The 26,846-nt window shown below is 46.0% G+C and overlaps 1 protein-coding gene and 1 long non-coding RNA gene across 3 annotated transcripts in view; one reads left to right on the top strand and one right to left on the bottom strand.

The window, feature by feature from the left end:
• The window catches only part of LOC122542583, an 85,674-nt gene that overhangs the window by 29,605 nt on the left and 29,223 nt on the right, over window positions 1–26,846 (bottom strand). The gene's annotated exons all lie outside the window — the stretch shown is intronic.
• Window positions 1–26,846, top strand: part of iqgap1 (IQ motif containing GTPase activating protein 1) — a 111,327-nt gene that overhangs the window by 68,497 nt on the left and 15,984 nt on the right. The window contains exons 16-31 of the mRNA XM_043680495.1: window positions 8,030–8,120; window positions 10,197–10,364; window positions 11,468–11,610; window positions 12,379–12,549; window positions 12,640–12,723; window positions 13,689–13,760; window positions 16,963–17,032; window positions 17,408–17,616; window positions 18,438–18,593; window positions 19,334–19,497; window positions 20,181–20,405; window positions 22,610–22,750; window positions 23,021–23,105; window positions 23,802–24,037; window positions 24,852–24,984; window positions 25,800–25,902. Coding sequence (XP_043536430.1) covers window positions 8,030–8,120; window positions 10,197–10,364; window positions 11,468–11,610; window positions 12,379–12,549; window positions 12,640–12,723; window positions 13,689–13,760; window positions 16,963–17,032; window positions 17,408–17,616; window positions 18,438–18,593; window positions 19,334–19,497; window positions 20,181–20,405; window positions 22,610–22,750; window positions 23,021–23,105; window positions 23,802–24,037; window positions 24,852–24,984; window positions 25,800–25,902 — 2,251 coding nt within the window. The remainder of the gene's footprint in view (window positions 1–8,029; window positions 8,121–10,196; window positions 10,365–11,467; window positions 11,611–12,378; window positions 12,550–12,639; window positions 12,724–13,688; window positions 13,761–16,962; window positions 17,033–17,407; window positions 17,617–18,437; window positions 18,594–19,333; window positions 19,498–20,180; window positions 20,406–22,609; window positions 22,751–23,020; window positions 23,106–23,801; window positions 24,038–24,851; window positions 24,985–25,799; window positions 25,903–26,846) is intronic.

The raw sequence follows: 26,846 nt of genomic DNA, 5'->3' as shown, positions 1-26,846 counted from the left end.
TGCCCCCCCCCCCCTATCTTTCCCTTTTTGCCCCTTCCGTCCATTACTCCCTCTTCCTCTGTCTGACTCAGCTTTGGAACTGGGGCGTTGTGTTTTGAGTTGTGTTGGAGTCCCGCCTTGAACAAAGCTGTCTGTTCTAGTTCCAGGTGACTGTTTAGTTAGTGAATGATTCCTTTGTGTCTCTCTGTGCCAATCCCAGTAACACAGCAACCAAATTAAACCACTGGGTGACGGGGAGGGTGGGTGGGTAGAGAGAGACAGACTCTTGGCAGACTAAATTATTGCCTCAAGACTGCAGGCACTTTGTATTAAATCTCCCCTTGGGTTCAGTGGCTGAATTCTCCAATGGGTGTGGGCCCAAGCCCAGGTCCAATCTCAGTCAAGACTGAATGTGAGAGCAGGTGTGTGCTGAAGTTATGCTTTGGATAGTAAAGGGTCAAACAACCAGGGTTCCTGCCCTTCATTCCTATCTAGTGACCCCTGTTGGTGTGTGTAAGACAGTTAAAAATCACACAACACCAGGTTATAGTCCAACAGGTTTATTTGGAAGTACAAACGTTTGGAGCGCTGCTCCTTCATCAGGTAGCTAGTGGGGCAGGATCAGAGGACACGGTATTTAGTGTAAAAGATCAAAGTGTCAGATAACTGATGCAATGTATTGAACAAACCTGGATTGCTGTTAAGTCTTAATCACTTAGAATGGGTTGCAGGTTTTGATTCATTAATATGTAAATCCCAGAACTTCTTTCAAGTGACATTCCCAAGATAACTTAAGGTTTTATAAAAGAAAAGGTGACAGCTCAGCTCAGACAATGCATTAAAGGTATGAGGTTAGAGTCTGTCTATATTCCAATCTTGAGTCAGACTGGTTCTATTTCCAAAGTAGGAATTTATAAAATTGTTGTATGACACTTTGATCTTTTACAATAAATTCTTTGTCCTTTGATCCTATCTCGCTAGTTACCTGTTGAAGGAGCAACGCTCCAAAAGCTAGTGCTTCCAAATAAACCTGTGTTGTGTGATTTTTAACTTTGACCACCCAGTCTAACACTGACTCCTCCACATCATGCCTACAGATTGTGTGCTTTTCGAACAAAATACAATGTATCTAGAAATCTGTAAATGTAAATTCACCCCATAGACCTACATGTGTGTGAGACAGACTGAATGTCTGCGGGTCAGGGATATATTATGATGCCACCAGAGTCAAACAGTAACAGAATCAGAATATTTACAGTGCAAGAAGAGGCACTGAGCCCATCATGCCTACCCCAGATCGACAGCAAGCATTGTGACTGTGTCATTCTCCTGTCTTTCCCCTGTATACCTGTGACGTTTTGAATTAAATCCAATTCCCTCCTCAGTTGAACCTGTTTCCACCAGGCTCCCAGGCAGCGCATTTCAGACTCAAACCACAAAAGGATTTTTTTTTCTCATCACATTTCTTACATTTATAAATCACTTTAAACCTGCGCCCTCTCATCCTTGATCCTGTTACAAGTGGGAACAGTTTCTCCCCAGCTACACTATCAGGTCTCTCAGGATTTTTAAAAATTCTCTCCGATTCAGTTCTTAGCCTTCTCCTCTTCAGGGGGATTCATCCCAATGTCTCCAATCTGCCCTCATAACTGAAGTTTCTCATCGCTGGAATTGTTCTCTCAATCTCTTCTACATTCTCTCTAATGTGTTTACTGTAGTGCCCAGAATTATACACAATACTCTAGCTGATGTTCAATCAGTGTCTTGTGCAAGTTCAACATCACCTCCATGCTTTCTACTCTGTGACCCTATTAAGAAAACCAAGGACACTGTGCTCTCTCCATCTGTCTGCCACTTTCAATGATCTGTGCACATTTACACCCAGGACTCTCTGCTCCTGCAACCCCTTTAGAATTGTACCCCCAATTTTATATTGTCTTTCAATGTTTTTCTAACCAAAATGCCTCATACTTATAATGCCTCTCATTTTTTAAATTAACTATTATACATATTTTTAATCAATCTGTTCAGACACTTCTCTGGAACAGGTGGGACTTAAATCAAGGCCTCCTGGGTCAGAGGTAGGGACACTACCACTAAAGCTTATCCCTGAAGCATTGACTCTCCTGCTCCTCGGATGCTGTCTGACCAGCTGTGCTTTTCCAGCACCATCCTCACGACTCTACCACAAAAACCCCTTGAGTCTGCTTTATATTTTAGTTTGGGTGGGGGGAGGGGGGGCAGTGAATTTGAACCTGGAGCTTTAGATTGCTAGTCTAGCAACAATACCACTAAGCCAACCCTCTTCCCCCTCCTCTAAGTCTGCTTTACAAAAGGCTCAGGTGTTGAGTTCCAGCTGGGTAGACCCTGTTACCATGGGAATCCCAACTCAATCAGTTGGAAGATTAATCTGTGATTTCCCGTAAACATTGTAGGGGGTGATCATGCACAGTAATCTTAATTTAAACTTTATTACTTTTTCCCTTCCTCTGACTCCACCTATTGACTTTCTATTCTCTATACAAGTGTTACCCATCTCTCCTAGTATTTTGTGCAACCTGGTATTCCTCACTAATATTCTCTCTTGGTTCCCACATCTCTGCTGAGTTTGTTTAAAACACTCCCAACAGCACCTGCAGAACCCTCTGAAAGGTGCTCAGTGCCAGCTCTGTTCAGAGGCAGGCAACCAATCCGCCTTATACAGATGTCATCTTCTCAGAGCAACTCATAGGAATCGAAAGACCTCCATCTTACCACCTTTCGTGTTTTGCATCCATCTGCCTTACCCTCCTATTCCTGTACTCAGGTGTGCCTCTGGGAATCATCTAGAGATCCCTGTGGTCCTGTTTGTGTTTTTTTAAACCTAGCTAACCTAAATTCTGACTGCAAGACCCCCTTTCCCCTTCAACCCAAATCATTGGCACCAACGTGGTCCCTGAATTCTGGCTGTTCACCTTCCCCCAGAATAATGTCCTGCAGTCACTCTGTGGCACCCTAGTCCCTCGCACCAAGGAGGCACCACACCATCCTGGAGTCACATCAATGGCCAGAGAAGGGCCTGTTTATTCCCCATACCTGTCCAATTACTATCGCTGTTCCTCTTGTCTTGTACAGTCAGTCCACTTGTGCCACAAACATGGCTCTGTCTGCCTTCCCCTGAGCTACTAATACCTTCATTAGCTCCCAAAATGGAACCCCATTTGTGAGCAGGACTCCAGGGAGCTCTTTAGCCTGCAGGCTGTGGAGCTTTAGTGTGACCAGCTCTCTGAACATGCATTCCATGTAACTCTCAACCTCACGGATATGCCACTCTAACACCGAAATGGAACTCTGCAGCGGGCCGCACTTCCTGCACACGTCATCGTTTAGGATGTTGGCAGGGTCCATGACTTCCCATGTACGACAGGCCACACATTCCACTTGATCGAGCTGTGCTGCCGAACCTTGAAAGTTTTAAAGGTATTAAGGGATATGTACCAAAGGCAGGTGAACAGAGTTAGGCCACAGGTCAACAATGATCTCAATGAATGGTGGAGCAGGTTCGAGGGGCTGAATGGTCCACTGCGGTTCCTATATTTCCTTCACATGAACTTTGTTCTACTTTCAATCATTTGTATTCCTTATTACATTGATCCTGACTTTCCCTTACTCCTGATGTTACTCAGTACAACTATCTCTTTAAAAATATTTCACTAACAGTTAGTTTCACTTATGTAGCACCTTTACCACAGTAACATGCTCTGAGGTGCTTCACGGGTGGGTAATCCATCATGTTTGACATGAGGACAGGTGACCCCAAGCTTGGGCTGACAGGTTTTGATGAGCACCTTAAAGGAGGAGGGAATGAGGGAGTATCTCCTGTGCCTGGATGCGGCCGAGCCTGTGAGTGTCAGACTGGATTTTATGTTCCATATTCTCTTGTGGGATTTGCACTCGGGACTCTCTCAGGAAAGACAGAGTTGTGACTGACATGGCTGATGTTCTTGGTAATTTCACTCTGTCGCATCACTGCATCTTTGTTGTGGTAAGTTGCTATGGTGATTGAAGTGAGCCCTCAGGCAAGCTGTTAGTTTTCAGTTCTGCCGTTGAGAGGTGAGCTCAATGTTTTGCATAATGTCCAGTCTGTATTGCTGTGACCTGGTGACTGCTGCTTCTATGGCCCGTCTTGCTCTGATTACTTTTGAGTGAACATCAAGGGGCCATATGTTTAAATAAACTCACCAGGAACTAGGCTGATCTACCTCTCCTCGTAACCCAGCCTCAGAGGCTTTGTGTCTTCATACACTGGTCCATCTTCAACACAAAACACGACCCAACATGAGATCTTTCCTGAACGGGAATCAGTGATGGACTGGGGACACAAGCTGCGGTAGATTTCCTGCTCAGGACCTAGCCTTCTCCCAGTCCAAAGCTGCATGGACCATTATGACCAGACCCTGGGCAAGGTTTCCCCAGTTAGCACAGTTTCAGGCAGACATCCTAAATCATTTCAGTCCCATGTGAAGAGGGCTGATTTGGTTCCCCTTCTTTATTGAATCACCCCCCCTCCTTTTGTGGATACCCTCCTCCAAGACCAAATTAACATGCTTTAAAAAGAGCCAAGTTGACCCCATGCTCATGTGTAAACAGAAGAGTGAGTTTGAGTTACCAAGCATAAAAAGCTTAATGGAATACAATCGGACCCAGATGAGAGTCCCAAAGATAAAGTTAAATATTTACTGACCAGTCTCTCTGGATCATACGTGAAGAGTACATCGTGGCATGTTAGGGCTGAACAGTCGGTTTCAGGGTTGTTAGCTTTCGCAGGTTTATTTGAAATCCTTTGGTTTCTTAATTATGGTAGTTGGCTGGTAGCACACAGGCTGAGGAAGTCCTTCTAACCCTGTTTCCTTGGGACTGATTTGTTTACTGGCTGACTTTCTAGCAGTCAAAGTGAGAGAGGTCTTTTACCCACAATGCAGGGGTGACTAGTGAGTGCATCTTTGACCTGCGCAGTACATGTTTTCAAACAACTAGTGTGTACTAGTGAACCAGTACTCGTTCACTAGTACACACAGACCGAGGTAGCAGTTGGCTTTCAACCCCCTTTTTATGTATCCCTGAAAGGGTAAAACATTTTTAAAAGTGTTCAAATAGTAGTTTTCTGCTGAGGGGGGTGTGGGGGAGATAGTCAGCCCCTCCTTTATCTCTTCCTTTCTCATGTCTCTCTCTCTCTTCCTATTTGAAGTTTCCCTGACACTGTGCACTGGGGTCTGAAGGTGGTTGGACCCTGATATGGCTGAGATTGGGTGAGGGTACATTTTTGGACAGCTGATTCCTCCATCCCAGTAATCTCATGGGACAAAGAGACTTTGCTGCCTACCAATCATCTGCAATGTTTTATTCATAACTATAATCTCTACTTTTACAAAGTTTCTCATTGGTTGTGAAGCTTTCAGCACGGCCAACCCATCTGTCCTAGCCCACTATCAATAGTTCCCTCATCTGCCTGTCCCTTTCACATCTCTCTCTCTCTCTCTCTCTGGGCTGTATCTCCACCTATCTACTCACATCTCCTGCAGTTGTCCACTAAATACAGTACCACCTTTTCCTAGCTATTGTCAGTTCTGATAGAGTGTGACAGGACTTGAAATGTTAATCCTGCTTTCTCTCCACACACACACTGCTAAACCTGCAATACAGTCACTCCCTCAATCCAAGATTATAAATAATTCCAACATCCCACTAGTTCCAGTTGCCTTTCTAAAAACAGCCTAGTCACCCTGACTCTCTGCTTCCTGTTGGTTAGTCAAACCTCTATCCATGTTAATTACCTCTGTCGTCTCTGCTGGGTTTGACTACCTCACTGTGTGTTGTTGGGTCCAAACGCAGGATCTCACCACAGCCCTCACATCTACATCTTAGTGTTTTTTTAAAACTGCAAGTTGTTACTGAGTTACCATTGGACGCAAAACCATTCTAAAAGCCAGCATCAGTAAGAAGAGGGATAGAATTACAGTTCAGAAATGAGCATCTTTGGAAACAGCTGTCCATGTGAGACTCGGTGTGAGAAATGTCTGTTTCTGGCACTCACTGGATACAAAGAAGCCTGTGTCTCTGAACAGTCAATGACATATGGTTGTGGTACAAGGCCCATTAACTCAATGGCTGTAACTGAGGGGTCTTTGTCCCTCAAAGAACAGGGTCCAAACCCCACCCCCTTCCCCCCCGGTGGAGCCAGTGTGCTGCAGCCTGTCGGGGCGCCCCCTGGTGGAAACAGTGTATCATGGCTGTTGGGGCACCCCCTGGTGGAGTTAGTGAAGTTAGCCTGTTCAGCCCAGCCCACCCCACCCCACCCATTAGTGATGATGGAGCACCTTCAGTGATGACAGCCTAATGCAGATTCTGAAAGTACATGAGAAGTTCATTTAGCAAGTCATACCAGAGCTGTCCACCTTATTCCACACCTGATGTTTTTTTCCAATTCACCAAATATCCAACTACATTTTAAAAGTGCCTATGAAATCTGATTTCAACATCCTTGCTCCATATCTCAACGCCCTCACGTGGAAATTATTCTCTGTTTTACCATTGGTTTTGTCAATTATTTAAGATCTATTAACATTCTGACTGACCTACTTTCCTGATAAGTCTAGAAGTCAGCTGACCTTCTCAATAAAGTGCTACAGTTGAAATGACTGGCTCCTTGCAGATAAATTTACAGGAACATTAGGATTAGATTAGTTACAGTGTGGAAACAGGCCCTTCAGCCCAACACGTCCACACTGACCCTCCGAAGAAAGACCCACCCAGACCCATTCCCCTACATTTACCCTTCACCTAACACTACAGGCAATTTAGCATGGCCAATTCACCTAACCTGCACATTTTTGGACTGTGGGAGGAAACCCACGCAGACACAGGGAGAATGTGCAAACTCCACACAGACAGTTGCCTGAGATGGGAATTGAACCCGGGACTCTGGCACTGTGAGGCAGCAGTGCTAACCACTGTGCCGCTCAACATGTTTTAGCGACATGCATTAAAATGAGTGGAAGATTTCATCCACGCAGTTGAAACAAACATATTTCACAGATGCATATTTACAGCATAAATATCACCTATGATTCAGTAAACCAAGGAAGTAAACCAGCAACAATAATCAAAAAGAAATTCAAACATGATTCTTTTTCTTGCCCAATGCACAAAATAATTAAAAATTCATGCTGTCCAAATATCGCAATACTAATCATGCTTCAGAAATACTTCAGGACTGAGAGCCCCTGACGTTGTAAAATACACTTTAAAAGTGAACATTTCTTTTGGCAAATATTGACAGCAAGTATAGGACAGTAACAAAAACAGGAGAAATTCAGCAGTTCCAGCAGCATCTGTGGAGAGAAAGCAGAATTAACGTTTCGGGTTCGGCGATCCTTCTTCAGAACTGAATACTGGACTCGAAATGTTAACTCTGCTTTCTCTCTAGAGATGCTGCCAGATCTGCTGAGCTTCTCTAGCAATTTCTGTTTTGTTTCAGCATCTGCAGTTCTTTGTTTTATTTAAGTTGAGGACAGTGCCTGTTATTGGGGTTTTGTTGACTATTGAGAACAATGGTCAGCCACACTTTTAAATTTTTTTTCAATTTAATAGAATTCCTAAAGCGTGAAAACAGGCCCTTGGCCCAGCCAGTCCACACGGACCCTCCAAAGACCAACCCACCCAGAGCCATTCCCCTACTACTTTGCATTTACCCCAGACTAATGCACCTAATCTATACATCCCTGAACACTCTGGGAAATTTAGCATGGCCAGTTCACCTGACCTGCACATTTTTAGATCGTGGGAGGAAAGCAGAGCACCCAGAGGAAACCCACACAGACACAGGAAGAATGTGCAAACTCCACACAGACAGTCGCCCGAGGCTGGAATCAAACCCAGGTCCCTGGCGCTGTGAGGCAGCAGTGCTGACCACTGAACCACCATGGTGCCCCTGATTTCCCAGTTAGCCCAGTGTGGGTAGTTTCTCCCTCAGCCTGACAGTGCAGCCACTGATGACTTTGACTCTCCACAGGAGACTCAGGATGATTCTGCCGTGCTCTGGCTCGACGAAATTCAGGACACCGTCTGGAAATCCAACAAGGACACACAAGATGCAGAGAAATGTGAGTTTCTGCTGTTTCCTGCCACAAAATAGATCCAGCAGGACAACCTTCAAATGTGACCTTAATTTTTTTTATTAGATTCCCTACAGTGTGGAAACAGGCCTTTCGGCCCAACCAGTCCACACCGACCCTCCAAAGAGTAACCCACCCAGACCCATTTCCCTCTGACTAATGCACCTAACACTATGGGCAATTTCCCATGACCAATTCACCTGATCTGCACATCTTTGGACTGTGGGAGGAAACTGAAGCACCCGGAGGAAACCCACGCAGACACGGGGAGAATGTGCAAACTCCACACAGTCAGTCGACCGAGGCTGGAATCGAACCTGGGACCCTGCTGCTGTGAACCACCATGTCACCCCTTAATGTAAAATAAATCTCATTCTGCCCAGGTGGCCTGAACCAATCAGAAAACACCTGTCTCATAGAGTCATACAGCACAGATACAGACCCTTCGGTCCAACTCGTCCATGCCAACCAAGTTTCCCAAACTAAACTAGTCCATCTCCCTCTAAACCTTTCCTATTCATGTACCTGTCCAAACGTCTTTCAAATGTTGTAATTGTACCAGCATCCACCACTTTCATTGGCAGTTCATTCCACACACAAACCACCCTCTGTGTGAAAACTCTTTCCCCTCTTATCTTAAAAATGTGTCCCTTAGTTTTGAACTCCCCCACTCGAGGGAAAAGATCCTTGTTATTCACCTTATCTATGCTCCTCCTTACTTTATAAACCTCCATAAGGTTACCTACCAACCTCCTATACTCCAATGAAAAACGTCCCAGCCGATCCAGCCTTTCCTTATAACTCAAATCTTCCATTCCCAGGGTGACTAGAACTGAACACAGTATTCCAGAAGAGGCCTCACCAATGCTCTGTACCATCTCAACATGACGTCCCAACTCCTAAACTCAGTCGTCTGAGCAGTGAAGGCAAGCATGCTAAACACCTTGACCACCCTGCCTACCTATGATGCAAAACTCAAAAGCATGTATCTGAACCCCAAAGTCTCTCTGTTCTACAACACTACCCAGGGTTCGACCATCATTTGTATAAGCCCTGCCCTTGTTGGTTTTACCAACATGCAATACCTCGCATTTATTCAAATTAAACTCCATTGCTGCTCCTCAGCCCATTGGCCCAATTGATCAAGATCTCTTAGTAATCCTAGACAACCATCGTCCCTGTCCACTATACCACCAATTTTGGTGTCATTTGCAAACTCACTAACTCCTAAATTCTCATCCAAATCGTTTATATAAATGACAAACAACAGTGGACTCTGTACTGATCCCCGTGGAACACTGCTGGTGTTCCCCTGAATACTATGCAGAACTTTGTCAAAGGCTTTACTAAAATCCATGCAGCCAACATTTCTCACAATTCCTTCCCAGTCGCAAGGCTGCAATGCCCATGAGCTGATCTTCGGGTTAATCACGGAACTGCGTGTGAGTGGGTGACATTTGATCCTGTCATTGCTCACTGAGCACCAATACACACGCTCACACTCAGGGACACACTCAGTCACACTCAGGGACACACACTCACACTCAGGGACACACTCTCACACTCAGGGACACACTCAGAATATGCCTCCACTCAGTAACACGCACACACTTATGCTGTAAGTTTGTCAGTATGTACTCAACAACACATATACTAATGCTGACACACTCACTAGAACACACACCAACACGCACACTTACACATGGTACCACATTCAACTAGAACATACTTGCAGACATGTGCTCACTGTAACACCTGCACTCACCTCTGCTGATATCTGATCATGCACCAAGACACACACACACGTGTATAAACAGATTGTGACCCACATGCACGCACACACAAACTCCTTGGCCTAATCCAGCTCGGATTGGAACTGATTATAACATTTCATGCTGTTACACAAAGCCTGAAATAGTCCTGGGCTTCAGAACTCAGTACTGGACCTGACAATGCACTATCTCCTCTGGATCATCAGCATGTGATGATTGGTTTGTAATGACCAGAGATCTGAACCCTGAGAGGTTTGTGACACAATGTGATCTCTCTCTCTAACCTGTCTAGTTTCTCTGGGCATTCTGACTATCAATGAGGCAGTAGACCATGGAGACACAGTCCAGATACTGAGTGCGCTGCGATCTCCAGATGTTGGGTTATACGGAGTCACCTCTGAATGTGATGACACCTATCGGCAGGAACTGACTGAGGCTAAACAGGCCAAGAAGGCAGAAGGTGAGTGAGTGGCACTGCTGTGATTTCTCTTCCATTAGTAATCCTCGAAACAGTCACTGATTGTAGGAGTGGAAAGGGTTAGAAGGACATATTAATAAAAATAGAAGCAGGAGTAGGCCAATCAGCCCTTCAAGCCTACTCCACCATTCATCAAGGCCATGGTTGACACTCTTCAATGCCATTCCAATCAGGGTCAAACTAGAAGAGTCCATACCATGTTCCCAAGAAACAGCATTGGTTGGGTAATTAATACTAGCCTTGCTAAAACTACCACATCCCAAACCTGAATGAAAAAGACATGGACCTGACACAGCTGTTGTATTTTCAGGCTATCAATGCTCATCTCCATAAGTTGGCTGATTAGATTCCCTACAGTATGGAAACTGGCCCTTCAGCCCAACAAGTCCACACTGACCCTCCAAAGAGTAGCCCACCGAGACCCTTTTCCCTCTGACTAATGTACCTGACATTTTGGACAATTTAGCATGGCCAATCCACCTGACCTGCACATTTTTGTTCTGTGGGAGGAAACCAGGAGCACCTGGAGGAAACCCACACAGACACAGAGAGAATGTGCAAACTCCACACAGACAGTCACCCGAGGCTGGAATCGAACCTGGGTCCCTGGCGCTGCGAGGCAGCAGTGCTAACCACTGAGCCACCATGCTGCCCAGACGTTGGGTTATATGGCTGAGTTCATATTAAAATGAACTGGATCCTGGCACTGGATTGACTCTAAGATGTTGGACTGACAGTGCCAAAATTTTATTTGCTGATCATATGCACAATGTGTTGATATCATTGACACTCTGATCTAATCTGAGCGCTTTCACAGGGGTAGCTGTGACATTGGACAGTGGTCCCTTTGTCATTGGGTGTCAACCATGGGGCATCAATTGGTTAGTTTCTCAGTCGTTGGGTTACATTGTGCCCAATGGTCAGTGAAGGAAAGCTCTGTGTTTACGGGGATGGAAGGTGCATTTGATGAGAGCCGGGATGAAGTGGTGTCCTTTGGATGATGGAGGTCGAGGTGTCTGGCATTGGGTGTGTTGGTCCACGGCAACATGGCGCAATGTGTGAATGTGTTCCCTTTTGGCCTGCAGGTGACAACGGCAGCCAGTGGGTTAGGCACTGGGTGAAGGGAGGTTACCATTATTACCATAACCTGGTGACGAAGCAAGGAAGCTGGGAGCAGCCATCTGGGTTTGTCCAGAACAACACACAACTGAGCAAGGAAGAAATCCAGGTACAGGACACTCTTCCATCCCACCTTGTGATTCACGTCTCAAATTAAAACCAAGTTACTTCAGAAATGGGGAAGCCAGTGAGAATTGTATTGATCAAAGTAAAAGATTAAAGGGGGCTTTCCTCTCATTCTCCATATCCAAGTTCTTCCTCCTCTTTCTTACTCTCTGCATTGAAATAATTTTCTCTCACTCTACTTCCCAATTCTCAGTATTGCAAGACATCCTCCCCACAAATACTGCAGGCTTTTAAAAGTTAAATTCGGAATGCCCAAACTGAATTGTGTGTGTCGTAACTTTGGCGTCAGTGGTTAGCACACAGTCACCTTTGAATCATTAGGTTCCAGGGTCAGTTCCCACTTGAGCTCAGGAATCAAGGCTAACCTTGCTGTGCTGTGCTGAAGGAGTGCTGCACTGTCCCAGCTGCTGCCTTTCGGGTGAGACAAGGCCCTGTTTGGGGTGGATGTGAACAATCCCAGATCTGCATAATTCAGCTGCTTCCCTATCCTGATAGTCACAGCATGTAATAATTATTGACAAATCAGAGCAATCACTCTTTCTCAAATTGTTGTTGTCAGACACAGACCATCACTCACTTTCTGTCACAGTCTGACTCATTGACCTTCTTCATTCCTCCATCTTTCTTGCGCTCTATTTCTCTCTCTCTTTCACACACACAAACCATTTTCTTACTCTCTGTCTCTGTCTCCCATTGTCTCTCTCCCCCCACCTCAGCTGTAACAGGTTTGTCTCCCTCTCTCACTCCACAGTCAACGATTTCAGGAGTGACAGCTGCCTATAACCGAGAGCAGCTGTGGGTGGCCAACGAGACCCTGATCACTAAGTTACAGGCACGTTGCCGAGGTTACCTGGTACGGAGGGAATATTCAGATCGGATGAACTTCCTGAAGAAACAGCAGCCGGCAATCCTGGCCATTCAGGTATGAGGTTTCTGAGTATTGAGACTCTGAGGAAACATTTTAGATGTAGTCTGTTGGTGAGATATAATTGTGGCATTTCTCTCCCCACAGTCTAACTGGAAAGGTTACAAACAAAGGCAGGCCTACAAGAACAGGCTTCAGTACCTCAAAGACAACACAGCCTCTGCGGTGAAGGTAAAGGGATAATTGCTTTATGAATTCAACTTGGGTGATCGGGGTTAGGAAATTGTTGACTCCCATTAAGTGAATTATTCAAGGAGATTCAGCACTCTTCATTAACCCCAGCACATATCTGAGGTCAGTGTGTACATATACTGATGTCTGATACACACACGGTGTCAATGTGGACATATACCAGTCCCTTGGGCACACTGTGTCGATGTGCACATATACTGGGCCAGATGCACACTGACGATATCGTGATTGATGGTCCCCCTTGAGAATGAATCAGGACATACTCTAGAGACACATGAGAGAGCAACTGGACCTCAGTGGATCATATACCGAACGGCAGCTTTTCACCCTGAAGCTTTTCGAGAGTGCTGGGAACTCCAGGGGCTGGGGTACAACATTTCTCCTTCCAAGTGCCTTTGATTTAGCCCCCACCTCGTCCCTTTTGTCATTGTTGGTTCTTGTAAATTGTTTAATTTGTTGAACGAGTAAGTTCCTGGTGGAGATCCAAACAAAAAGAGCTGGAATTTACCAGTGAGGGAAATTGGTTAGGAAAGTGAAGTGGAGTTTGTATTGAACTGTGAAATGCAGAGGAATAATTGTGGAAGACAGATAACTTCCTGCATCACCAAATTAATGACTAGCAACATAACACATACTGTCCATCTTGTGTACAATGTTGGCCCCTGGTACTCACTCTATGTTTCCTGTCTGAATGGGTCCAGCCTCATTACTCAGGCCAGCTCTGTTGTATTGTGGTCAAACCTCGTATGTTTTTTCTTTCATTCTCTCTCCCTCTTTCTGCCTATCTTTCATGCTGTCACTCCACCCTCTCTCACTCTCCCTCCTTCCCTAATTTCTCACTTTTTCACATCCTTTCTCTGTCTCTTTCACCTCCTCTCTCCTTCATAACACCCCCTTGCTTTCTTCCCTCTCACCTTTTCTCTATCTCTCTCTTTCTGTTACAGATTCAGTCGTTAATGCGAATGCAGCAAGCCAGGAAGAAGTACCAAGATCGGTTGAAGTATTTTAAGGATCATGTGAGTGTTGTGATCTGTTACATGGTTAATGACACCGCGCACTGGGGTTTGCCCTTTTTAACCAGCTTCCTCTCGTCAAAATATAAATTGAGTAAAGTTGAAGTATTGTGACTTCAAAAAGCTCGGGAAACTATCTGGTAATGCAGTAGCTAATAAAGGTAAGGGAGAACTGTTCAGAAATTACACAAGAATTATTTACATCTGAAGGGAAGTGTGTCCAGCCTGTGGATTGGTGTATGCTTTAACCCATTGTACCAGGTTTGATCCTCCCCCACAACCATTATTATCGTTCTTCCAGTCTTTTTTGATTGATTTGTAGATGTCGTGATGTGACTGAATTAACTCCACCTGCTCTGTAGAATCTTGAAACCTCTCAGCACAGGAGGACATGACGATTCGGACGGTCACATTTGTTCTATTTCTGCGAAGGCACTGTCAAATTTCGCATCTTTCCAATCCAGACTTTTCCCCATGTCTTTGTAAATTATTCCTCCCCAGTAGCTTCCAGTAGTTTCCTCTGGATTCTGATTTCATTTCCCATTCACCTTCCAAATCATCACCGCTCTGCGTAATGACACAAAGTCTCTCGTTGTTTATTTTTCAATTCTTTTCAATCCATGACCTTCTGTGTGGTGTTGAATTCTGATAGATTTGTGTGAAAATCATTTCTTTTGCCCTTTGTTTTAACAATCCTGGAGTGGTACTGTCTCTAGACTAGCAATCCAGACGCCCAGGAGCTGGGGACAGGTGTTCAAATCGCAGCTCAGCAACGTGGTATTTAAATAAAGCTGGAATTAAATGCTAGGCTGGTTATTGATTGTTGTAAAAACCCATCTGGCTCACTAATGCCATTTTGGAAATGAAATCTGCCATCCTTACCTCATCTGGATTACATGTGACTCCAGACTTAGGGCAATTCCCCTGAAATCACCAAGCAAGATGATCCTTTTTTTATTCATTTATGGGATGAGGGCGTCACTGGCTAGACCAGTGTTTATTATCCATCCGTAAGCATTCAGAGGAAATTTAAGAGTCAACCACATTGCTTTGAGTCTGCAGTCACATGTAGGCCAGACCAGGTAAGGATGGCAGTTTCATTCCCTAAAGGACATGAGTGAATCAAATGGGATTTTCCCAACAATTGATAATGGATTCATGATCATCATTAGGCCCTTCAGACCAGATTTTTGTTGAATTCAAGTTCTACCATCTGTCCTGGCAGGATTTAACTGGGTCCCCAGCACATTACCTGTTTGCTGGATTAACAATCCAGCAGCAAGTTCTGGCCTTGTTTGCTGGGATATGGACAATAAAAGAGTAATCATCCATGCTCCTTATCACTTGGACTTACAGGCTCAAAGGTCTTCCTGTGTCTAGTGTATGATGTCTGAGGCAGACCAACTACTTCTGTCTGTGCCTGTAGCTGGTGTTTCCTGGGACAGATTGCCAATGTGCTCACTCCTAGTTTGAGATGCCCCATTCTGCATCCAACATGGCTGATCAGGAGACTCTTTCCCCCTTTCACCACCTGCTGTTCAGACGTAAGGGAAGGATTTATGGGCTGACCATGTTACAAACTGCATGACCATCCACGTCCTGGAACGAGGCTTATAGCTGGAGCTTCTGGCTCAGAGACAGGGACACTACCCACTGTACAATGAGATCACTCCTTTGTTACTGATCCTCTGATTAACTCTTGAGCATTTACCCTTCCCTAACTCCTACACACCCCATCCAGGAATGCAGATCTCAGTTTCTCTGAGGTTAGATTGATCGCTGTTCAGTCTCCAAGTGCAGCTTGCAGCCCCTGACCGTGTCCCACTCCAACCATGGTGTAATGTTGCCAGGAATGTTTGCTGGGGTCTGTCAGGGAAAACCCAGGAAGGATGTTCCCTGGTTGAAGGGAATCTAAAGTCTCTGAGTAGGGAATCTGCCCTCAGACTGAGATGAGGAAGAATTTCTTTACTAAGGTTCTGAGGAATTTTCGGAATTCTCTGCCCCAGAGGGCTGTAGAGGGTCTGTTATCAGATGTGTTCCTAACAGAAATTGATAGATTTCTACATGTTAACGATGTGCAAGGGGAGAACAAAAGAACAAAGCATTATTTAAATAGAGAAAAACCAAAGGAAGCTGCAATCCAAAGGTACCTGAGGGCATTTGTACCTGAGAAACAGAAAGCGAGCACACAGGGTGCAGCCGGTAATCAGGAAGGCCAATGGGATGTTGGCCCTAATTTCAAGGGGGTTGGAGAGTAAGAGTGGGGAAGACTTACTGCAACTGTACAAGGGGCCAGTGAGACCACATCTGGAGCACTGGGAGCAGTCTAGTCTGCTTTTTTGAGGAAAGATAGCATCTCATTAGAGGCAATTCAGAGAAGGTTCACAAGAATGATCCCAGTATGGAATTTTATGAGCAAAGATTAAACAGATTAGAATCCACTCACTGGAGTTTAGAAGAATGAGAGGTGATCTCATTAAAACATTTCAGATTCTTAAGGAGCTCGACAAGGTCAATGCTGAGAGGGTGCTCCCCCTCAGGGGAGAGTCTTGGACCAGAGGGTGCAGTCTCAGAATAAAGGGACACCAATTTCAGATGGAGAGGAGGAGGAATTTCTTCTCTCAGAGGGTTAAGTGCCTTTGGAACTCCTAACCACAGAGAGAGCTGTGGGGGCAGAGTCCTTGTGTACATTTAAAGCTGTGATAGCGAGATTCTTGACCAGTTGGGGAATCAAGGGTTACAGGAAAAGGGCAGGAAAGTGAATGTGAAGAATGTCAGATCAGCCAGGATCCCATTGAATGGGGAGCAGGTTTGATGGGCCAAATGGCCTACTCCTGTTACTATGTCTGATGGTCATATAGATAGAATTTTGGTCATCATCCAGTTGAACAATTGAATAGGCGCGAGGGGCTAAATAGCCTACTCTGTTCCTATTTACAAGGATCCTCTGACTGAGAGTTGTATCTTGGTGCTATGATTTGTGAGGGAGTGTGTGTGGAGGAAATCCAAAGCAGAGGGGTTTGGTTTGGAATCAGCTGACCCATGTCTCTGCGGTACAGGTGGGTCAGTAACTATGAGCCATCTAGTTCCTTCCAGCTGCCTGATGCTCCCTGATCATTCTGACTGTGTGTCTCACTCCAGGTTCAAACAGCTACAACACCTGCTGAGGTTAATACTGATCTCCAGTTTTCTCATTTATTTCCAGGAGTCTGATATTATTAAAATCCAGGCATTCATCAGAGCAAACAAGGCCCGAGATGATTATAAAACTCTGAGTGAGTATCAGACTCAAGAACCGGTGCCAGATCCATCATTTGATGTGATATATCCATTTATTCCTCGATTATTGGATCAAAGAAGGGGAGCGATGGAAGTATTTAGAAAGAGAGCACATAAAGTTTGAAGAGAGAAGGTAAAGGGAATGAAGGAACTGGGGAGGAGGTAGGATGTTGGGGAGGTGAATAAGAGACGAGAACCAGGAAGATCCAGTGTCTGGGAATCTGAGAGTAAGGGGCCCGGGCCAACAGGGTTAATGCTTTTAATTGGAAATTGCTGACCTGAAACCAATGCAGCTCGGTGTCAGGATAGGATTTGTTTTGTGGCTGTCCTCTCCTTTCTCCCTCTCTCACTAACCCTCTCTTCTCGGATAGTCAATGCGGAGCAGCCTCCGATGGCCGTTGTCCGGAAGTTTGTGCACCTGCTCGATCAGAGTGACCAGGATTTCCAGGAGGAGATGGAAATGATGCGACTGAGAGAGGAAGTGGTTACTCGGATCCGGTCCAATCAGCAACTAGAAAATGATCTCAACACAATGGATATAAAGATTGGGCTCCTGGTGAAGAACAAAATCACGCTGCAGGTAATGGGAATAAAAACCTCGGAACGGTGGGAATATCACCCAACTAATGACTATCAATCCCAGACCAATGGGCACATCACCCAGAATAATAGGAACGTTGACCCCAGAATACAGGGAATAGTGATACTGAAGTAACCAGAGTATCATCCCTGAAATATCAGGAATATTCTCCCCAGAAGAATTGGAAAATCAGCCCTGAATAATGGGAATGTTAATCGCAAAGCATCATACACAGAATAGTGGGAATATCACTCCCCCCTCCCAGATTGTTGGGAGTACCACTTCCTGAAATGGGAATATGGTTCTGGAATAATGGGAGTGTTGTCCCTAGTAATGAGATATCAATTCCAAAATAATGGAAAGGTCCCTTGAAATATCAGTCTGGGAATACCAGTATGGGAACACCATTTCCAGCGATAGGAATATCATTCATGAAGCTGACGGGAATAACTCTTTGGAAATACAGTGCCAGCAATAACCATCCCAGGTACTGGTAATCCTATTCCTGCTAACAGGAATTTTGTCCCAAGCGCCAGGGTAATTGGTCAGGGACTACCATCAGGTGTATTGCCCCAGACAACAGGAATTTTGTCCTGAACAGTAAGAAAATCACACCGGAAATATATCACCCTGGGAATATTGACTGGACAATGGGAATATCAGGGAAATCCCAGAAAATTATGACATGGTTGGGAGCTGGGAGGCCTCTGCTTGTGAGCCACTGTCCCCAGTCCAGAGCCAGGTTCTTGGTCACATGATGAGATAGTGACCAATGGCAGGGATGGGTTGGATGGGCTGACGGTACCTTTCTAACGTTACAGGAAGTAGTGTCTCACAGCAAGAAACTGACCCGGAAGAACAAAGAGCAGCTGTCAGACATGATGCAGATCAACAAGCAGAAAGGAGGCCTGAAGGCCTTGAGCAAGGAGAAACGGATGAAGCTGGAGGCCTATCAGAACCTCTTCTACCTGCTCCAGGTAAACTCCAGTTGGCTTCTTTCCCACCCAACTGGGTCCGCTCCCTCGGGTACACTCTCCCTCCATCACTGACTCTTCCCACCCATTTTGAAGTTGTCACCTTTGGCTCAGGGTGTAACATTCTTGCCTCTGAACCAGAAGATTGTGGGTTCGAGTCCCTCTCTCACATTTGGAGCATAAATTACAGCTTGGCTCTTCCATGCAGTACTGAGTGGCTGCTGAACTGTCAGGCACAAGGTCTTTTAAGAAGCCCCAGCTTCCCGCATGTGAACAGTGTCTTGGGGCCGATATTTATCCCTCAACCAGCATTACAATCTGGTCATTATCTCATTCCATCTCATGTGGAATTTTACTGTGCACAAATTGGCTGCTGCTTTTCCCAAACTACAGCAAAGACTGCACTTGGAAAACAATACCTCATTAACTGTGAAGAGCTCTGCAATGCCCTGAACTTGTGAAAGGGGACTATGAAAATGCAAATCCTTCCGGTAGAAAATGTCTGGGGTCATCTTTTGCAGTGATAATCAATTTCCAACTCAGTCGTGTGTGAGCCACCCCCTACTGGGTCCAGTAGACAGTCTGAGTCTGTCCAGCCTGGAACCCTGTCATCCAGCACAGCATTGATGAGAAAACAGGAGGGAGTTAGGAAAAGGCAACTTAAAGTCAACGGTTCCATTCAATGAGTAGGAAATCAGTGTCACATTGGGTGTGTTTTTCTCTCTCTCGCTCTCTCTCTCCAGACTAACCCCACCTACCTGGCCAAGCTGATCTTTCAGATGCCTCAGAATAAATCCACTAAGTTCATGGACTCGGTCATTTTCACGCTCTATAACTATGCTTCGAACCAGAGAGAGGAGTACCTGCTGCTGAAACTCTTCAAGACTGCCCTCCAAGAAGAAATCAAGTAGGTTCCTGCCCACATCTGCCCTTTACTGCTCCTTACCCCCTAATTCCAGATCAGTCACTGGCAGGTAAATCCGGTCAAAAAGAGCCTGATGAATATCCGGTTTGGAAATGGGATTGAGGGTTGGAGGGACAGGTTCAGACTGAGGTGTTTGAGATTGCTTTTGTTAATTCACGGGCTGTGATGTGATAGGCTGGGCCAGCATTTATTACCCGTTTCCAGTTGCCTTGGAGAAGCTGGTGATGAGCTGAAGGCTGCAGCCCATTTGCTGTCGGTAAGATTTACAACGTTGTAGGGAGGGGATTGTCTATTCACTGCTATGTTGCTACCAGAGAATGGGGTTTGCAGTCCAGGCAGAAGGCCACTGTCCAAGGGTGATGTCAGAAGAGAGAGACTCGTGTGGGATTTTGTTTGGTGACATTGGCACTTGTCAGGGAGTGTGTGAGATGGACTCTCTGTACATACATTCCTGAAGAAGGGCCTGTGCCCGAAACGTCGAATCTCCTGTTCCCTGGATGCTGCCTGACCTGCTGTGCTGTTCCAGCAATAAAGTTTCAACTTTGATCTCCAGCATCTGCAGACCTCACTTTCTCCTCTCTGTACATACAGGCCTCTGAGGGAAACACTGTAAGAGATCCCTGTGAAAGTGATTTTGACCCTGGCACATTCTCTGCTTTCTGCAGGTCAAAGGTCGATCAGCTCCATGAGATCATCACAGGGAACCCCACTGTTATTAAGATGGTGGTCAGCTTCAACCGTGGAGCACGAGGACAGAATGCCCTCCGACAGATCCTGGCTCCTGTTGTCAAGGAGATCATTGAGGAACGGTCAATGAACATCAAGACAGACCCTGTGGATATTTACAAGGCTTGGGTGAACCAGATGGAATCACAGACAGGAGAGGCCAGGTAAGAGAGACACACGGCAAACGTCCTTACCCAGTGGGCTGCTCCATACACTCCTGGTGAGACTCCTGTCTTCCTGGAGCACCAACCAATGAAGACAAGTGCCCTGCTTGCTCACTTTTACTGGTGCTGCCTCCAGCCCTGGCAGCAACATGATGCCAGGGGAGACGTGTGAAGTGGGCCCGGGATTCGGGAGAGCTGGGTGAATGGCCTTTAGGGGAAAGTGAAGCACACCTGGGGGTGAGGACAGGTGCTTTCTGGAGATGCTAGTCCGCCTGGAATGTGTGATTCAAATCCATTCCCTACACGGCCCTCAAGCCTGTTCCGTTATTCATTAAGCCATGGCTCATTGATCAGAGTTTTAACTCTACTTTCCAACCTGTTCCCCATAACCTTGGACTCTGTTGAAGCTCACAAATCTGTCTAAGTCTGCCTTGAATATATTCAGTAATCCAGCCTTTGGGGTGAAGTGTTCTGAAGACTAACAGCTCAATGAGTCAGTCTCTCAGTGAGCTGGGCTCCTGGTGAGAGCTTTCAGGTCAGGATTCATCCCAATCTCTCTCCATCATTCCGAGGCACTGTGCTGGTTAACAGTCCTTTGTTCCCTGGCCTGGAGCATATCTTACACAACATGTCCCATGCTAACCACACTAGGCTCACTGTGAGCTAGGATAATGAAGAATGAAATTTGCAGTGTCCATCAAACAGGAAGGAACATGTAGGGTATACAACACTGAGAAAGGAGGAAATGTGTGTTCATACAACAGTGATCACGTCAGCCAAGTGCCCCAGAGTGCTTCATCTGAAGAATTACTTCATGAAGTGTGCCATTTTCTACAAGGGCAGCTGTTCTACATCGACAGCAAACACCAGTGAAGCAAACAAGAGTTTCCTCTGATTCCTGTGCTGCTGATCAAGGGAGGGACAGCAGCCGCATTTATACCCAGCGCACTGCAACTTCTGGCGAGTGTGCAGTTCCTGCGACCCCTGGTGCTGTGTGCTTGTTTATTAGTGCTAGCACGAGCCTGTGCCCTGGTTGGTAATGCCACCATGCTTGGGGAGCGAAGCTTTCTCCAGGCCCTCTCCTTTGTCCCCTGCACCCTGCAGAGTCTGTTTCCTTGTCACTTACAGACTCTCTGATTCACTCCAGGTCTTGCTATTCCAGGAGTTCACCAGCTCAGAATCACTCTCCCTCTGCTGTCCAGCCCACAGTTTGGTGAATACAGCTGTGAGAGTATATGTGGGGTGGATTTCTCATCACCAAACTCCACCGTATTGGAAAGAGATTGAGACAAGTCTGTGTCCGATTTCACATTACGTTCACTGACCATATGGGCTGAGTGGATACGATCCTACCTACAGCTCACATCCAGCATTAACCCTGGTACCAAGAGAGTGCAGTCAGACCATAAGTCTATTTCCATATGGGAACAAAATTAGGCCATTTGGTCCATTGAGTCTGCTCTGCTATTCAATAAGATCATGGCTGATCTGGTCATCCACAACTCTACTTCCCTGCCTTTTCTCCAGAACCCTCGATTTCCCCCTTACTGATAGAAAAAAATCGATCTCAGTCTCCGTCTCAATCCCAGCCTGCTCTGCTGGAGGTGACATCTCGTAGATGAGATGATAAATTGAGCTCCCATCCACCCTCAAGCATGGGTGCTGCTAATTTGAATAAGAGGATAGTATTTAGCTTTGGATTCCTGACTAATGTTTCATCCACAGAACAGATTTAGTTGGTCATTGTCACATTGCTGCTGATGGAGCTTCCTCTCCACAAATTGGTGCTGGTATTTTTTCCATCACAACAGTGACCACACTTCACAAATACTTAATTGGCTGTGGAGCACTTTATATTAAAAAATATAATGCAGATGCAAGTCCTTTACTAAACAGACAGACAGACAGGCATGGCCTTGTATCGTGTTTGATCAAGGTGTTCTGCTCCTTTCACTGCTGAATGCTGTCAGCTGGTTCAGTTCCTGCTGTAGGGTCCAGTGTCGAAAGTGGTAACAACTGGGATGGGGGAAGAAATGAGGAGATGGGAGAGCCTGCTGTTGGTATGATGTCCATTTCATCAGCAGGGAAATGGTTGGGATTTTGAAGGGTTCACTTTGCCCCTGTGGACTGACGTGACAGAGTGGATACTAAGCAGCCCTTTGCATCCAACCGATAGTCAACGTATCCACAATTCTGTTTTTCAGTAAACTCCCGTACGATGTCACACCAGACCAGGCGCTCAGTCATGATGAGGTCAAACAGAGACTAGACACATCCATCAAGAACATGAGAACAATCACCGACAAATTCCTGTCAGCTATTGTTACATCGGTGGACAAAATCCCGTAAGTACTCATTTCCCACAGCCCTTTATACACTCTCCACTGTTACTGACTCTACCCACCCACATACTCCCCTCCCGCAGCCCCACCTTTTCTAAGGTTACAGTGGACAGAATGTGACCATTTCGCTCTCTCAGTCTCTTGTCTGGACTCCCAGTGAGGATTGCGTTGGAGACTGGCTGCACCACAGTTCGAGCTGTGGTCACTCTATGATCCACCAGCTCCACCATCTCCCTGTCTTTGTTCACCAATACCTCTCTCCCACCGATGCAGGTACGGAATGAGGCTGATTGCTAAAGTCCTGAAGGATTCCTTGCATGAGAAGTTTCCTGATGCCACAGATGACGAGCTCATTAAGGTAGGTGTGTGATCACACTGTGTCTGTTGGATGAGAAATGGCACTGAGGCGTAATATCTCTGTGTGGACAAACAGACCTGTCTGCTTGTCAGTTTCAGACAGGTTTGAATAGAATTGTTTTACACCATTCCCCCTCCAGCTCCATGTCAGACTGAATTTCACCAGCCGGGGGAACCCTGGAGGGAGTTACTTTACTGGGTCTGAGCTTCCTTCCTAGCTGAGCTACTGAGGTTTAAAGTCTAATCCCACATTGCAAAGTAAATCGAATATATTTCCAGCCTTTGATAATTTTGTTTCAACCTTGCTTCTCTTCTCTCTTCTGTTTTAAGGCTTTCGATTTCTCTCCTTTCCACACTCTTTGAACTGAGCTTGGGGAATTTTCCCAGGTAGCAGGAGATTGACAATCCTTCGTTTCCTGCCTTTGGAAGTCTGGTCTTTAATTCCTCCTGCGGTGAACCTCTCTGTGAGTGGCAACTGAACTGAAGTTAGTTGTGTGCCTACTCTTTCCTTTGCTGCTCCTCTCTGTGTCCCCTCTTTTCCTGTGTCTCCCATCCCTGTCTTGTCACTGATAGCTCTTACTGACTTTTGCCAGTGTCCAGATTATTCCACGTTCTATACAAACTTGCCAAGTGTTTCGGGGTGGCAGCTGGGAGCTGTTATTATTGTTGTTGTGAGTTACATTCTGGCTGATTTCAGATTGTCGGTAATCTGCTGTATTACCGCTACATGAACCCAGCCATCGTGGCCCCTGACGCATTTGATATCATCGACATCTCGGCTGGGGGTGGGGGTCTGACCACCGATCAGAGAAGGAATCTGGGCTCCATTGCTAAGGTCTTACAACATGCTGCCTCCAGTAAAATGTTCGACAAGGAAAACTGCCACCTGGGCTCAGTAAACGATTACCTCTCTCAGGCACACATGAAGTTCAGGTAAATCGATCTTGATCTCTTGCTGTTCTTTATACAATGTCCCCATCTCCCGATACAGACACAACACAGACCCCATCCCCAAACCCCCTCCTTCCCTAGGTCTTTTCATTTAGATATTGAGTCTGTTGAAATTCAGCACTTTCACATCAGTAACTAAACATGCAAACACAGTGGTGACTGCAGTGTGTACCATCTACAAGATGCACTGCAGCAACTCACCAAAGATTCTCTAATCCCACAGTCACTACCATTCAGAAGGACAAGATACATGGGAATAGAACTCCTTGTAAGTTCCCCTCCCCAACCTGACTTGGAAATATATCGTTATTCCTTCACTGTCGCTGGGTCAAAATCCTGAAATTGCTTTGCTAATGGCACTGGGGTCAACCCACAGCAGGGAGCCTGCAGCTGTACCAGAAGGCAGCTCACCATCATCTTCTCAAGGGGCAACGAGGGATGGGCCACATCCTGTGAACAAATAATAACAAACAAAAGCTAAAAAGGCTTGCAATTATGTATTACCATTAATCTATCCTCCCAGGACATGACACAGCAATGTAGTCAGGTGTAGTACCTTAAATAAACATGGGAATACTCCGGCATGGCCAGAGGTGTGGGTCTGAAGGAGGAGGGTGAGGGAGGAGCAGGAAGGGAATCTGGAGATTATGGTCCAGGCAGCAGAAGGCACAGTGTCCAGTGATGTATGATGGTACATTATGGATTTTCTCTCTCTCTTTCTCTCAATCTTTATATCGATGACTCTTCCTCTCTCTCTCACTCTCTCCCGTATTCTCACTGTTGCCCCTCTATCCAGACGATTCTTCCAGGCTGCTTGTGAGGTTCCAGAGCTTGAGGACCGTTTTAACGTTGATGAATACTCAGACCGTGTGACTGTGACCAAGCCGGTGATTTATATTTCTATTGGAGAGATCATCAACACTCACACGGTGAGTTTACTGGGGCAGTACCAGGAGCAGCCTCCCTCTGGGTACAGGGATTCAGCATTTCCCAAGGTTCAGTCTGTGGAGACACAGCTCACTGCTGGATCGCACAGTCTGGGTGAGCTTCTTATCCACTCAGACTGTGAGTGAACAGCCAGAACCAATCCTACGTTACGCTATTCCCAAAAGGGATGGTGCGTGTACAGAGCAACGATTACATGTGGCTGATCTTGGAAATACATTGCCCAACCTCTGATGCCATTTCTTTCCTGTAGCTTATTTTTTTAAACAGTAATTACACTTCAGTAACCATCTGTGGGGTTGGTTAGCTCAGTTGGCTGGAGGTCTGTTTGCGATGCAGAGGAATGCCAATAACATGAGTTTAATTCCGAAGTTACCACAATCAGTGTGGATGAGTTGGGCCAAAAAGCCTGTTTCCGTGCTGTATGACTCGATGAAGGACTCTCCAACACAACCTCTCCCCTCACCTGAGGCGTGGTGACCCTCCGGTTAAACCACCACCAGCCATCTCTCTCGAATGAGAGAGCATCCCCTGGGACTATGGTGACATTCCTTTAACATAGAGTATGAGTTTTATTTGTATAACACCTTTCACAACTCTCAAGGTATTTCCATGCACTTGATTAGATGTTAAGTGTAATCAGAGAGTGGGATTGCTGCCCACTTGGCCAGTCAGCATGTGTGAACCCCCAGTCAGCAAGAGGATAGTTATATCCTGAATTCATCTCTTTGATTGGTGCTTACTTGTTTTTGGGTCCACAGTCCATCTACCTGATTGATTGTTTTCTCTCATTTTGTAGCTTTTCCTGGATCACCAAGACGCTATTGCTCCTGAACACAATGATCCTATTCATGAGCTACTGGAAGATCTTGGTGAAGTGCCCACCATTGAGTCTCTAGTCGGCAAGTGCCTGCTGTTTTACTCTGCTCCTTTACCCCCTTGCCAGCTTCACCCAGACAGCACGGAGGAGTCAGGGTATGTTCCTCTCTAACTTGGGGATCAGACGCCTGACCTGGCCATTCCTAGCAGCTCCCTCCCCTCCCCTCACTACGGCGTTCTGAGCAGATTCACTCATGTGTGACCCTATCTGATCCAGTCATGTTCCTCCAGGATTTATGATGGCAATCCAGCTGTTTTAAGGTGGAATGTATCTGTTCTCCCTCTAGCAATTGGACTTTGTCACACTGTCCTGTGAGCTAACCACATACACAATAGGCAGCGAGATACCAAACCCTTCAGATCCCTGATACAGACCCCACTCGCTAACCATTGACTCCAGCTTCTCGATATCCAACAGGTTCCTGAACTGAGCTTCCAACCCCATATTGTGTACATCATCAAATTAACACCTTCCCACCTGTTGTTGTGGTTCTGTTCACCGAGCTGGGAATTTGTGTTGCAGATGTTTCGTCCCCTGTCTCGGTGACATCCTCAGTGCTTGGGAGCCTCCTGTGAAGCGCTTCTGTGATCTTTCCTCCAGCATTTATAGTGGTTTGTCTCTGCCACTTCCGGTTGTCAGTTCCAGCTGTCCGTTGCAGTGGTCGGTATATTGTGTCCAGGTCGATGTGTTTGGACCCAATATACCGGACACTGCAGTGGACAGCTGGAACTGACAACCGGAAGCGGCAGAGACAAACTACTACAAATGACGGAGGAAAGATCACAGAAGCGCTTCATAGGAGGCTCCCAAGCACTGAGGATGTCACCTAGACAGGGGATGAAACGTCTGCAACACAAATTCCCAGCTCGGCGAACAGAACCACAACAATCTTTATCCATTCCTTTCTCATTTTTCATTATTTCCAAGTTAGTCTAACATGTTCCTGCCCTTCTTTTGCTCCAAGAT

The sequence above is a fragment of the Chiloscyllium plagiosum genome, chromosome 40 (genome assembly GCF_004010195.1).
Source record: "Chiloscyllium plagiosum isolate BGI_BamShark_2017 chromosome 40, ASM401019v2, whole genome shotgun sequence".
NCBI classification, from domain to species: domain Eukaryota; kingdom Metazoa; phylum Chordata; class Chondrichthyes; order Orectolobiformes; family Hemiscylliidae; genus Chiloscyllium; species Chiloscyllium plagiosum.
This window is presented reverse-complemented; position numbering and strand designations above follow the sequence as displayed.